The following is a 14,067-nucleotide window of genomic DNA, read 5'->3' on the forward strand; positions in this document are numbered from 1 at the left end:
GAGCAGGCCAGGCCAGGGTCCCCCCATAGACCCCCCTTTAGAGCAGGCCAGGGTCCCCCATAGATCCCCTTTAGAGCAGGGTCCCCATAAATCCCCCTTTAGAGCAGGCCAGGCCAGGGTCCCCCATAGATCCCCCTTTAGAGCAGGCCAGGGTCCCCCACAGATCCCCCTTTAGAACAGGCCAGGGTCCCCCATAGATCCCCCTTTAGTCTTACCTTTTCACCTATATTCCCTGTGCTACCAGGTTTTCCTGCACCACCAGGTTCTCCAGGCTCTCCCTGCAAAGAATATATATATTGCAATGTTTGGGGAATCAGCTGGATCGCAGGACACAGGCGTTGCAACCAAAGAAATGTTTATTAACTTAAACAGGCTTCATAGCAGCAAAAAAAAAAAAAACACAAAAAGGAAAAACAGTCTCACCGACTTGAAGAGTTCAGAGCGGCTTTAGCAGTCAAACAGTCCCAACTTTCGAAGAGGGTACCTTCCCCTGGCAACAGGTTCCCAGTCAGCACAATGACAGTCTCCTCTATGCTCCACCACACCCCATCTACAACTTCCTGTCCTTCTTAAACCCACTTCCTCTGATCAATGAGTTAAAACCCTTTTGCTCCCTTAAAGGGACCAGAGCCCAAACAGAGGGGAAATATAGTGTCCTTCAAGGACCTACCCTCGACGACCTGTACATAACCCCCCCCTCTGCCCCAACGGCAAGGAGGTGGAGGCAACAGTAGAGCTAAGACAATGGGCTCGTGAGAGGGCATCTGCATTTTGATGCTGTCTCCCAGGCCTGTGCTCCACTACAAATCTAAATTCCTGGAGTGCCAGGAACCAACGAGTAATCCTGGCATTAGTCCCTTTACTTTGTCTCACGTTAAAGGAGCATGGTCTGAAATCAGCCTAAATTTCCTCCCCAAGAGATAATACCTGAGGGGATTCTAAGGCCCACTTAATGGCTAGACACTCCCGCTCAACTATCACATAGTTTTTTGGTGTCAGCTTCCTACTGAGGAAGACTACCGGGTGCTCCTCACCATGAACAACCTGTGACAGGACTGCTCCTAACCCCATATCTGAAGCGTCAGTCTGGACAATGAATTCTCTTGAAAAGTTTGGCGCTATCAGGACAGGGTGTTGGCACAGTACTGACTTAAGCTCCAAAAAAGCCCTTTCAGCGTCTGCATTCCACTCAACCATGACCGACCTCCGACCCTTAGTCAGATCGGTTAGTGGAGCCGCCAATGTGGCAAAGTTGGGTACAAACCTCCTGTAGTATCCCACTATGCCCAGGAATGTACCTGCTTCTTTGTTAGGGGGCGGGGCCAGTTCTGTATCACCTCTACCTTGTTGACCTGAGGTTTTACCAGCCCTCTACCTACGATATACCCCCAGGTATTTCACCTCCTCCATTCCCAACGCACATTTTTCTGGATTCACTGTGAACCCCTCCTTCCAAAGGGAGTCCAGCACTGCCTGGACTTTAGGCAAGTATGATTCCCAGTCTCTGCTAAAAATGACTATGTCATCCAAATATAGGGAGGCATACTCTCGGTGAGGTCGTAAAATCCTATCCATTGCTCGCTGGAAGGTGGCTGGAGCAGTTTGTAGTCCAAAAGACATTCTTTTGTACTGAAAACTCCCCTCTGGGGTAGAAAAAGCAGTTTTCTCTCTGGCAGCCTTAGTCAGGGGAATTTGACAATACCCCTTAGTAAGGTCTAAGGTGGTGATATACCTGGCTGGGCCTAGTCTCTCAATAAGCTCATCCACCCGGGGCATAGGGTAGGCATCAAACTTTGAAACTTCATTAAGTTTCCGAAAATCATTGCAGAACCGCAGAGTCCCATTGGGCTTTGGTACCAACACGATTGGGCTTGATCACTCACTCTGCGATTCTTCAATAATATCCAGGTCTAACATCTTCTTTACTTCCTCTAAAACGGCCTTTCTCTGAGCTTCCGGGATACGGTATGGCCGGACACAAACTTTGACCCCTGGTTCTGTGATAACATCATGCTCGATGACCGTAGTAAGACCTGGCAAGTCTGAAAAGGTCTCTTTATTTCTCTGCAAGAACTTCTTTGCTTGCTGACTTTGGATTTTAGACAGGGTATTTGCTACTTGGACACTCTCCACACCAACCTGAGGTTCAAGTCTTATACGAGCCAGGGAGGTCACCGGTTCCCTGTCCATCCAGGGCTTCAACAAGTTTACGTGATATATTTGATACGGCTTCCTCTTGCCTGGTTGGTGGACTCTATAATTTACCTCCCCTATTTTTTCCACAATTTCAAAGGGACCTTGCCATCTGGCCAAGAACTTACTTTCCACAGTGGGAATCAGTACTGCCACTCCATCCCCCGCTTGGAAGTGTCTTATTTTAGCGGCCCTATTATATACCCTCCGTTGAGCCTCCTGGGCTGTTTGCAAATGTTCCTTGACCAGTGGCATCACACTCATGATGCTTTCCTGCATTTGGGAGACATATTCAAGAACACTCTTATGCTGAATAGGTTCACTTTCCCATTCCTCTTTAACAAAATCAAGCAATCCACGAGGTCTCCGCCCATACACCAACTCAAAGGGTGAAAACCCAGTGGAGGCCTGAGGCACTTCCCGAATAGCAAATAGGAGAGCTGGTAACAGGCAGTCCCAGTCTTTCCCATCTCTTTGTACCACTCTCTTGAGCATTGACTTCAGAGTCTTATTAAAGCGCTCTACCAAGCCGTCTGTTTGGGGATGGTAGACTGATGTGCGCAGCTGTTTAATCTGAAACAGCTTGCACACATCAGCCATAACCCTCGACATAAACGGAGTGCCCTGGTCCATGAGTATTTCCTTAGGAAATTCAGTCCGTGTGAATAATTGGAATAACTCACGAGCAAAAGTCTTAGAGGAGGTATTCCGCAGGGGTAGCGCCTCTGGATATTGGGTGAAATAGTCAAGGATCACCAGTATATAGGAGTGATCTCGAGCAGACTTTACCAAGGGACCCACTATATCCATCGCTATCCTTTCAAATGGGACCTCAATTATAGGCAGATGGACCAAAGGGCTACGGAAGTGAGTCACCGGAGCGGTTAACTGACAGGTGGGACAGGAGGCTCAGTATTTCTTTACCTCTGCTTTCAGACCTGGCCAGTAAAACCGGTCGGTGATTCGTGCTTCTGTCTTCTCCATTCCTAGGTGTCCGCTCAAAACATCGTTATGGGCCAGGTCAAGAACCTTCCGTCTATATTGTTTGGGTACCAAAAATTGTTCTACCACATTTCCTCTTATTTGGTTAACCCGATAAAGCAATTCATGGCATACTGCAAAGTGTGGCCATCGCTCATTTGCCCCTGGCTCTTGTGGAACCCCATTTCAGTGGCGGCTGGTGCTCAAAATTTTTTTGGGGGGGGGGGGGGGTGCAAAAAGAAAAATGTAATATGTATTGCTTCGCGGCAAAAAACGCGGTAAAAAAATTTTGTGACTTTGAGGTGATGGTACAGGCATGGCACAGGTGATGGTATAGGCATGGCACAGGTGATGGTATAGGCATGGCACAGGTGATGGTACAGACATGGCACAGGTGATGGTACAGGCATGGCACAGGTGATGGTACAGGCATGGCACAGGTGATGGTATAGGCATGGCACAGGTGATGGTATAGGCATGGCACAGGTGATGGTACAGACATGGCACAGGTGATGGTACAGGCATGGCACAGGTGATGGTATAGGCATGGCACAGGTGATGGTACAGACATGGCACAGGTGATGGTACAGGCATGGCACAGGTGATGGTACAGGCATGGCACAGGTGATGGTATAGGCATGGCACAGGTGATGGTACAGGCATGGCACAGGTGATGGCACAGGTCGGCTTCAATCACTTACCTTCTGACGGCGGCGGGATGGCGGGATTCCGGCAACCGTCCACGGCGCTGCTCGTCTCGTCCTCTTCAGTCTTCTGTCTTCCGATCGGTCCGGGCGGTGGGAAGCGGTGACGGTGCGTGACTGACGCACGCACCGGCACCGCCCCCATTGCGACGTCAGCGATCGGATGTCCTGGATGATGATTGGTCCAGGCTGGAGACTGGACCAATCACAGCCAGGATATCACGAAGGTGGGGGTGGCCAAGCGTTCTTTCCTGCGCCCAGGTTACGCCCCCAGAAGGCAGCCAATCGGCGCCTCTTCTGGGTAGTAAACCCCACCCCCCCTTTAGCCACCACATAGGCCGGCGAACCGATTTTTTTTTTCATAACTTTATTGTTCTTTTTGTCATTTTTTCCCCCTTTTTTTTTTTTTAGGGGGGACGGCGCCCTGGCGCCCCCTATGCACGGGCCGCCACTGCCCCATTTACTACCACAACCTGTTCCCGTGCCAAAGTGGGGTCCTGCATCTGGGCAGTACCAAATGCCCCCTGGGTAACACCTAAATCTGGTAGAGCAGGGGTAGAGGCCACTTCCTCCTCCTCTTCCCCCAGCATCACCTGAAGTGGAGAAGGTCCCCCCCCCCCCTCAGTATTCAGGTTGGTCTGTGGACCATGTATTTTGGCATCCTCAACAGTTTCAACATTGCTTTTATCCAGTTCAACCTCAACAAAATTTGGCAGTTCAGGATTACTCTCCTCAACAGTAGGAACAGAGGGTGTTTCTCCCCAGTCTCTGGGCCATTCATGTGGTTGTCCTTGTTCCCACAGTTTTGCAAACAACAGACAGTCTCGTCCTATGATCATATCATGCACTAAGTTTTCCACCACCCCCACCTCTTGAGTACCAGTACCACATGCCGTGGAGATGGACACCAAGATGAGAGGGTACTCTCTAGTGTCTCCTTGAATGCACAAAACCCGTAAAGTTTTGCTTACTGGGCCGATTCTCCCAATAACTCTGGGATGAACCAGGGTCGCCATGCTTCCTGAGTCCAACAAAGCCCTGGCAGGAAGGTGGTTTACTCGAACTTCACACTCAAACTTCCCCTCACCAAGATCCAGATGTGTTGTGCATGCTTTATGGGCATAAAAATACCCCTTTTGGAGGACCCCGCATTCCATGGGCTCCTCTTGCAGTGGGCAGTGTGCCCGGGTATGGCCCCAGGAATGACACCGCCAACATTGTATATCCCCTACTTTCCAAGCAGGAACAGGCCTCTGAGGAGCCACAAGGAGTGACTCTTGGCCTTGTGGAACTGGTGCTCCAGGGTTCCGTGGGATTTCCATCCGAGCGGCTGCAGTTGACCGAACAGGCCGAGACGTGCTGGGGCCTTGGCGCTTGGTAGGGCCAAGAAGATCCTCCACTACCGTATATCGTTTCACCATCTCAACAAGGTGGTTCACTGTTTTGGGGTCTCCATGGCTGACCCATCATTGAAGGTCGTCTGGCAGGGACCTCAGGTTTCGGTCCAACACAATTCGTTCCACAATTTGGAGGCCAGACAACACCTCGGGCTGCAGCCATTTTTTTACCAGTTGCACCAGGTCGTGCATTTGGGACCTTGGTGGCCGGTCTGGATAATATTTCCACTGGTGCACTCGTTGAGCCCGAACAGCCGTAGTTACCCCCAGACGAGCCAGAATTTCTGCCTTTAATCTTTCATAGACTTTCGCTTCATCAGGCGGCAGATCAAAGTAGGCCTTTTGAGGATCTCCTGTGAGGAAAGGAGGAATGAGACCGGCCCACTGGTCCTGGGGCCACCCTTCTCTCTCTGCCGTCCTCTCAAACGTAGCAAGAAATGCCTCTACATCATCACTCAGAGACAACTTCTGCAGGAAATGACTGGCCCTCACTGTCACCGGGTTGCTAGGGGTAACCGCTGCCTGTTCATGACTCTGGAAAAGGTGCTGTACTACCTCTTGTAAGGCCTTCACCTGAGTCTGTATAGCTCCTTGCTGGGCTGCCAGCTGGGTTACCAACAGGTGAGTACTTTCTTGTTGCTGAGCCAGAGCCTCTTCATGACGAGTCTGCGCTTGCATATTAGCCAGGGATAACTGTTTAATTAGCTCCTCCATTGTTTCAGCTTTTAGTGCAGCTTTAACCCAGGACATAAGTCAAATGTACTGTCCCTTTAAATGTCAGTTTTCAGTCCAATGCAAAAAAAAAAAAAAAAAACTTCTTGTGCCTGTTACTCTGTCCTGCCCCACATCCTGCACCAGTTGCAATGTTTGGGGAATCAGCTGGATCACAGGACACAGGCGTTGCAACCAAAGAAATGTTTATTAACTTAAACAAGCTTCATAGCAGCAAAAAAAACACAACCAGGAAAAACAGTCTCACCGACTTGAAGAGTTCAGAGCGGCTTTTGCAGTCAAACAGTCCCAACTTTTGAAGAGGGTACCTTCCCCTGGCAATAGGTTCCCAGTCAGCACACTGACATGCACCCTCTCGGCTGTATAAAAGTCCACCATTCACCATCCACAGTCTCCTCTATGCTCCACCACACCCAATCTACAACTTCCTGTCCTTCTTAAACCCACTTCCTCTGATCAATGAGTTAACCCCTTTTGCTCCCAGAGCCCAAACAGAGGGGAAATATAGTGTCCTTCAAGGACCCACCCTCGACGACCTGTACAATATATATACAGTATATATATATATATATATATATATATATATATTTAGCCACATTTGACCCCTTTAGAGCAGGCCGGGGTCCCCATAAATTACCCTTTAGAGCAGGCCAGGCCAGGGTCCCCCCATAGATCCCCCTTTAGAGCAGGCCAGGCCAGGGTCCCCCATAGATCCCCTTTAGAGCAGGGTCCCCATAAATCCCCCTTTAAAGCAGGCCAGGCCAGGGTCCCCAATAGATCCCCCTTTAGAGAAGGCCAGGGTACCTCATAGATCCCCCTTTAGAGCAGGGTCCCCATAGATTCCCCTCTAAGAGCAGCCCAGGAAATTTCCAGGGGGGCACTTGCCCCCCCTTGCGGATGCCCACGGGGTGACGCCTCTAGCTGCAGGCATCAGCCGGGTGCAACCACTTCCTCAAACTGACGTATTGGTACGTGATTTTGCGGGAAGTGGTTAATAGAAGCAAGAAGGTAAATGCAATTTGCTAGAACCCCTTTTCTTTTGTAAACTCACTGCCTGGCCAAAAAAATAGTCACCACCTGGAATTAACTAAGCAACTAACTAAACTAAGCATGCAGTAACTCTCCTATTGGATATTTCCTGCATGTGCCCAAAGAATGAGGACTACCTGAATGTACGGAATGGCCAGGTTATTCCATCAATGGATTTTTTTCTTCCCTGATGGCACGGGTATATTCCAAGATGGCAATGCCAGGATTCATCAGGCTCAAATTGTGAAAGAAGGGTTCAGGGAGCATGAGACGTCATTGTCACACATGGGTTGGCCACCACAGAGCCCAGAACTTAACCCCATTGAGAATCTTTAGGATGTGCTGGAGAAGGCTTTGGGCAGTGGTCCGACTCTCCCATCATCAATACAAGATCTTGGTGGAAAATGAATGCAACACTGGAGGGAAATAAATCGTGTGATGTTGCAGAAGCTCATCGCAACAATGCCACAGCGAATGCGCGCCGTAATCAAAGCCAACCAAATATTAGGGTGTGAGACCTGTTTTTTTGGTAGCGACTTTTTTTTGGCCAGGCAGTGTATAAGCGCTTTAAAAAACTCACTGCTGCTGACCAAATGTTCTCAGGTTGTTCTTGCAATGATTGAATGTTCTGAGGGTATTTTTTCCTAGGATAGCATGATCTTTGGGTATTTTATTTTACAATCAAATGTTTTTAGGGTTTTTTTCTTTTTGGATTGAATGTTGTCGGGGGTCTTCTCTCTCTCTGAATAGAATGTTTTCTCTTCTGATTGAATGATTCTCTTAGGATCAAATGTTCTTAGGCTATTTTATCTTAGGAATTCATTTTCTTAGGGTATTCTTAGAATATGTTGCATTCAGTACTGCCTATATTTTACATAGAACTCCATACAATTACATACAATAACATGTATAACATCATAGTTCCCAACTGTTCCTGATTTCCATGGTGTGTCCCTGATTTGGAACAAAGGGGTCCATTCACTAAGAGTTAAATGACGTGCAAAAAAAAATGCAGTAAAATACCACACATGGTAAATCAGTTGTGAAAGTTCAATTCACTAAGAATTTACCATTAAATACCGAATGCGGTATTTGTTCTATTTAATGGTAATTTACCGCATTGGTTGGGATTTGTCAAAAAACAGCCTGGGGTTTGGGGACCACCAGGTTGTTTTTTGACACTGATGGTTGCTAAGAGGGAGGGGGGGGGGGGGTTTAGGGGGCTTGTACCCTTGTCCAGGCACACAGCTTGGCAGGTCAGGAAACAGGGGGGAGGAGTAAGCTTCTGAGCCATACCAGGCCACATGCCCTCAACATTGGGGGGGGGGGGGTGCTCTGAGGCTCTGCTCCCCCTCCCCAGATTACCTTGTCTCAATGCTGATTGGGTGAAGGGCCTCTTCCCGACAACCCTGGCCGGTGGTTGTCGGGATCTGCCGGTGGGGGCTTATCGGAATCTGGAAGCCCCCTTTAACAAAGGGGGCCCCCAGACCCGCCCCCCCATGTGAATGGGTATAGGGTACATCGTACCCCTACCCATTCACCAAAAAATTGTGCAATAAAAAAAATGAAAACACATGCTGCTTTTGACAAGGCCTTTATTATTAAATAAAAAAAATTGTGCCTCCCCCCCGATGTAATCTATTCATCACTGAATGCTCTCAGCCAGCGCCACGGTTTTGACAGTTCTTATTAAGTGAAGGGGCGAAGCCACATTAGTGACGTCACCTGGTGGTCCCGCCCCTCGTGACGTCACCGGCCCAGCATGCATCAGTCGGTAACATAACGAGTTACTCCATACCCATTCACATAGGGGGCAGGATGTGGGAACCCCCTTGTTAAAGGGGGCTTCCAGAATCTGATAAGCCCCCCACCCGCAGACCCTGACAACCACAGCTATGGGTTGTCGTGAAGAGGCTATTGTCACCATCAGCATGGGGACAAAGTGCTCTGAGGTGGGGGGCAGAGCCTCCCCAGCCCCAGAGCACCCCCATGTTGAGAGCAGGTGGCCTGGTATGGTTCAGGAGTGGGGGTAAGCACTCAGTTATCTCCCCCACTTTACCTGACCTGTAAGTCTGCGTGCCCGGATAAGGGTCTGGTATGGATTTTGGGGGGGATCCCACACCAATTTTTTTTTTTTTTAGCGTGGGGTTCCCCTTAAAATTCATACCAGACCCAAAGGGCCTGGTATAGACTGGGGGGTGGGGCTATGCCATTGTTTTTTTCATTCTTTCAATTGTCGACTTTTTCTTTTTACATTCACCTGTCAGCAGGGAACTCGACTGCTGATGAGTAACCCATTGTAAAGGACACAGCGGCCGGCTTCTTAGCAACCAGATGTTTGTCAAAAAGCAGCCTGGGGGTCCCCTAGGCTGTTTTTTTGACAAATACTGCATGTGATAACACCAGCGAAACCCTGGTGTTAATTATCGCATGCTTTTTTACTCTTTGGTCCGTTTGTGAATTAGACTGACACCAATGGTGAATTAGACTGGCACCAATCTCTGCTCTACTGACACAGTCCACTGCCCTACTGGCACCAATCTCTGCTCTACTGAAACCATCCACTGCCCTACTGGCACCAATCTCTGCTCTAATGACACTGTCCACTACCCTATTGGCACCAATCTCTGCCCTACTGACACAGTCTACTGCCCTACTTGCACCAATCTCTGCACTACTAACACAGTCTACTGCCCCCCAGACACCAATCTCTGCTCTACTGACACAGTTCTCTGCTCTACTGACACCATCCACTGCCCTACTGGCACCAATCTCTGCTCTACTGACACCATCCACTGCCCTACTGGCACCAATCTCTGCCCAACTGACACAGTCCACTGCCCTACCATCACCAATCTCTACTCTACTGACACCGTCCACTGCCCTACTGGCACCAATCTCTTCCCTACTGACACAGTCCACTGCCCTACATGTACCAATCTCTGCTCTACTGACACCATCCACTGCCCTACTGGCACCAATCTCTGCCCTACTGACACAGTCCACTGCCCTACTGGCACCAATCTCTGCTCTACTGACACAGTCCACTGCCCTACTGGCACCAATCTCTGCTCTAATGACACAGTCCACTGCCCTACTGGCACCAATCTCTTCCCTACTGACACAGTCCACTGCCCTACATGTACCAATCTCTGCTCTACTGACACCATCCCCTGCCCTACTGGCACCAATCTCTGCCCTACTGACATAGTCCACTGCCCTACTGGCACCAATCTCTGCTCTACTGACATCGTCCACTGCCCTACTGGCACCAATCTCTGCTCTACTGACATCGTCCACTGCCCTACTGGCACCAATCACTGCTCTACTGATGCAGTCCACTGCCCTAATTGCACCAATATCTGCTCAACTGACAAAGTCCACTGCTGTGCTGATATACACTCATGTGTGTTTTTGCTCTCTGGGGTGCATTCCCTAATGCAGTAGCCTGAGCACACCAATGCTAACTGTGATATTTGGAGGTGTTTAGCTTGAGTGCAGAGCCTACCAGTGAGCTTAGTCCACGCAGTTGTGCCGCTTAAGGGCTTGTTGGCCCACTTTTATTAAAGGAAAATATAAAAAAAAACAAGTCCAATAACATAATAGTTGCCCATGCAGGGGTTTCAGCTTTCCACAGCAATCATGTAAATGAAAAATCCAAAGCCACCTGGCTCTCTAGAAGCATCGCTGCTCAGGCTTTAAGCCTCGACCCTCTTGGCCATCTAACAGAGTTTCTGTAAGACACTGTACCTCCGTTGGCACACTTTCTCCAGCTTCCTTTGCTGTTCCAGCCCAAAGGCTTACCATGTACTCATACCGTGCAGACATGCACCCTTCTCCCTTGCACGCCAGGACTCCTCGGGAGGGTGGAGCCCAGAACACTGGTCCTGTCTGTCTTAAAAGGCCCAGATCCACCTGCACAATCAGTGTGCTGGCTGTTTCTAAGACCTGGTCCCAGGATTGGAGATTTCCTCCCACCCAGATCGCTTGGAAATCTCCAGGCTCCAGGTCCCCAACTGGACTTTATCCACCATAGGGGAAACTGCAAACCCAGTCTTTTTACAGTAAAACAGTCCTCCTGGAGCCTTTCAACCTGCCTGGTTGATAATCCTGGGGGAAATACCTGCTCACCACTAGTTGCACTGCCACATAACATTATATAATAAGAGGACACACCTATCTTTTCAATCACTCTGTATCCAATCAGGCAGGCCCTTGCACTACATAGTTGATAGTAGATCTAAAGGAGATAGCACAATCAGATTGTATAGTGATGATGAGCTTTACAGAACCCAGGACACACTTCTCCTATTTTCAGTAATACAGCTCTACTCCACATGTTATGTGACCACTCAGCTCCTGCACACTCTGCCAAATTAACAATCTATGCAAGATAAAGGTAAGGTACAAAACATTTGATCAGTGGAGGAAGACACTGGCTGTGTATTCAGTGAGAATGGTGTTTACTACATGTAACTACAGAGGTGGGCTGGAGTAATCTCCTGGAGGGGGAGGATAGTTGCAGGGTGTGTGTTAATGAGGTCAGCTGCTGAAGAACTTCCTTCTAACAATTTTAATGTCCCAAAGGATAAATACCAGGAAGTCACGGAGGAGTTTTCTATAGGAGACACTGGAGGCTGGGGTAAAGCCTGCACTAGAATATCAAGTTTTTTTCTTTCTGCACCATTTATTACATATTCATTTATTATAAATTGGTACATAGAGAAGCTGGAATTTAAAAAAATGGTGACCTTAGCCTTTAAGGCTTATTTGGGGGTACGGGGGTTGAAGAATACACATGTAGTGTAAATTGTGAGCAGATTTAGACTCTATATAACCATACTTCTATTCAACGTGGTGCAGCCAAATCCACCTTTCACCTCAGTGCTATTAGTGTACTGCATTTGTTCTCTACGCTCACCTTTATCTCCCTTCTGATGAGAGATATGATTATCTTTACTACTGTGAGTATAACCTCCCTCCTCTGTACTCTGATCTTTGGTCAAATATTATAGATATGGCCCAGCTTCACCCTGTGTAGGAGAATATGACCAACCCAACTCCGTTTTTCCCCAGCGTCAGAGACCTTCACTGTCATTTTTCTCCTGTTTTCAGCGATGGCGTCTGCTGATCTGAGAGCTGACCTGGAATGTTCCCTCTGTCTGAACATTTATACAAATCCTGTAATGCTGAAATGTGGACACAACTTCTGCCGGGTCTGTATTGATCGTCTGCTGGATAGACAAGGGAGGTCTGGAGGATATTCCTGTCCTGAATGCAGAGGGAAGTTGCGGTTTCGTCCTGCACTCCACAGGAACATGAAACTACATAACATAGTGGAGAATTTTCTGTCTGCTCAGCCAGATCAAGAGGAGTCTGGGGTCTTCTGTAGTTACTGTGTGAACTCTCCTGTACTTGCTGCTAGATCATGTCTGCTCTGTGAGGTTTCTCTGTGTGATAAACACCTGAGAGTGCACAAAAAGTCCCCAGAACACATCTTATGTGACCCCACCTTGTCCATGGAGAGCAGGAAATGCTCCGTCCATAAGAAGATCCTGGAGTATTACTGCACTAAAGATGATACCTGTATCTGTGTGTATTGTTCTATGATTGTAGGACATAAAGGACATAAGTTGGAGTCACTGGATGAGGCTTCTGAGAAGAAGAAGGAGACACTGAGGAAGGTTCTGCAGAAACTTCTGACAAAGAGAGAGGAGACGGAGGAAATGGTCCAGATTTTGCAGGAACACAGAAGGAAAGTCGAAGAAAAAGCAGCTGGTGACACCGAGAGAGTCACTGCCCTGTTTAGAGATCTCAGGAGACGTCTGGAAGACCTAGAGAAGAGAGTCCTAAGGGAAATCTCTGGGTGGGCAGTGCAGGTCTCTCTCTCCATGTCAGATTTGATTCAGGATCTGGAAAAAAAGAAGAAGGAGCTGTCTGGGAAGATGCAGGACATTGAGGAGCTGTGTAACATGACGGATCCACTGACTGTCTTACAGGAATCAGACACAGGTGACTTGTGTTATACTGAGGATGGAGATAATAAAGACAGAGCAAGACATGATAAACTGCTCCATGATGGAAGGGGTCTCGATATGGCTGGGATATCACACACATTACACACATTCTCTGATATAATAGGAAGGGTAAATGTATACTTCCCTATACAGAAAGCTGAAGATATATTACTGGATGTAAACACAGCTCATAATTATCTACATATATCAGATGACAAGAAAACTTTATTCTGGTCAGATAGGTACCGGAATAACCCAAAAACACCAGAAAGATTTCAGTTTTGGTCTCAGGTGTTGAGCAGTCAGAGTTTCTCCTCAGGGAGACATTACTGGGGAGTGGATGTCGGGGGATCAGATCAATGGATAGTCGGGATATGTTACCCCAGTATAGACAGAAGAGGAGGTCAGTCAGGGATTGGATGGAATAACAAGTCCTGGGGTTTGTACAGAAAAGTTAATCAGTATTCGGTAATACATGACAGTAATAAGATTGACTTACTCACCAATATTTCCAGTAATAGAGTTGGGATATATCTGGATTATGAGGCTGGGCGGATCACCTTTTATGAGCTGTGTGACCCGATCCGACACCTCCACACCTTCACCACCACGTTTACGGAGCCCCTCCATGCTGGGTTGTGTGTAGTGGGAGGTTGTATAAAGATACATGGAGGGAACTGGGAGATGTGAGAACTCCACCTGGATGGTATTGGTGTACTATAGAGCAAGTGGAATAAAGCAGTGGGTGTGGCTTCAACTGGTGTCCTTTTCCACTATAAAAAAAATAATAGGACGGAATTTTTCCTTTCACTGGGTGGAGTGTGGTCACTGCTATGGGATAGGATGTGGTCACCTCTTCTCTTTCCTCCCTCCTATTTTATGCAATCTATGCTAAGAAGATATCATATTTGCAGCCAAAACCTTTTACTTTGTTTTGGATAGAGTATTAGAACCCCTGATTCTTATTTCTGTGTCTTGTTCCTGTCTGGGTAAATGTTGTCAGCTGGAAAGGAA

The 14,067-nt window shown here is 48.1% G+C and overlaps 1 protein-coding gene across 1 annotated transcript in view; it reads left to right on the plus strand.

The window, feature by feature from the left end:
• The window catches only part of LOC309553064 (uncharacterized protein), a gene marked incomplete at both ends in the record, with an annotated part of 30,375 nt that extends 16,632 nt beyond the window's left edge, over positions 1-13,743 (plus strand). The window contains one exon of the mRNA XM_082253964.1: positions 12,152-13,743. Coding sequence (XP_082110090.1) covers positions 12,152-13,743 — 1,592 coding nt within the window. The remainder of the gene's footprint in view (positions 1-12,151) is intronic.
• Between the last annotated feature and the right edge of the window lie 324 nt (positions 13,744-14,067).

This window comes from Pelophylax lessonae, assembly GCF_965119305.1.
Source record: "Pelophylax lessonae genome assembly, chromosome: 4".
Taxonomy (NCBI): Eukaryota; Metazoa; Chordata; class Amphibia; order Anura; family Ranidae; genus Pelophylax; species Pelophylax lessonae.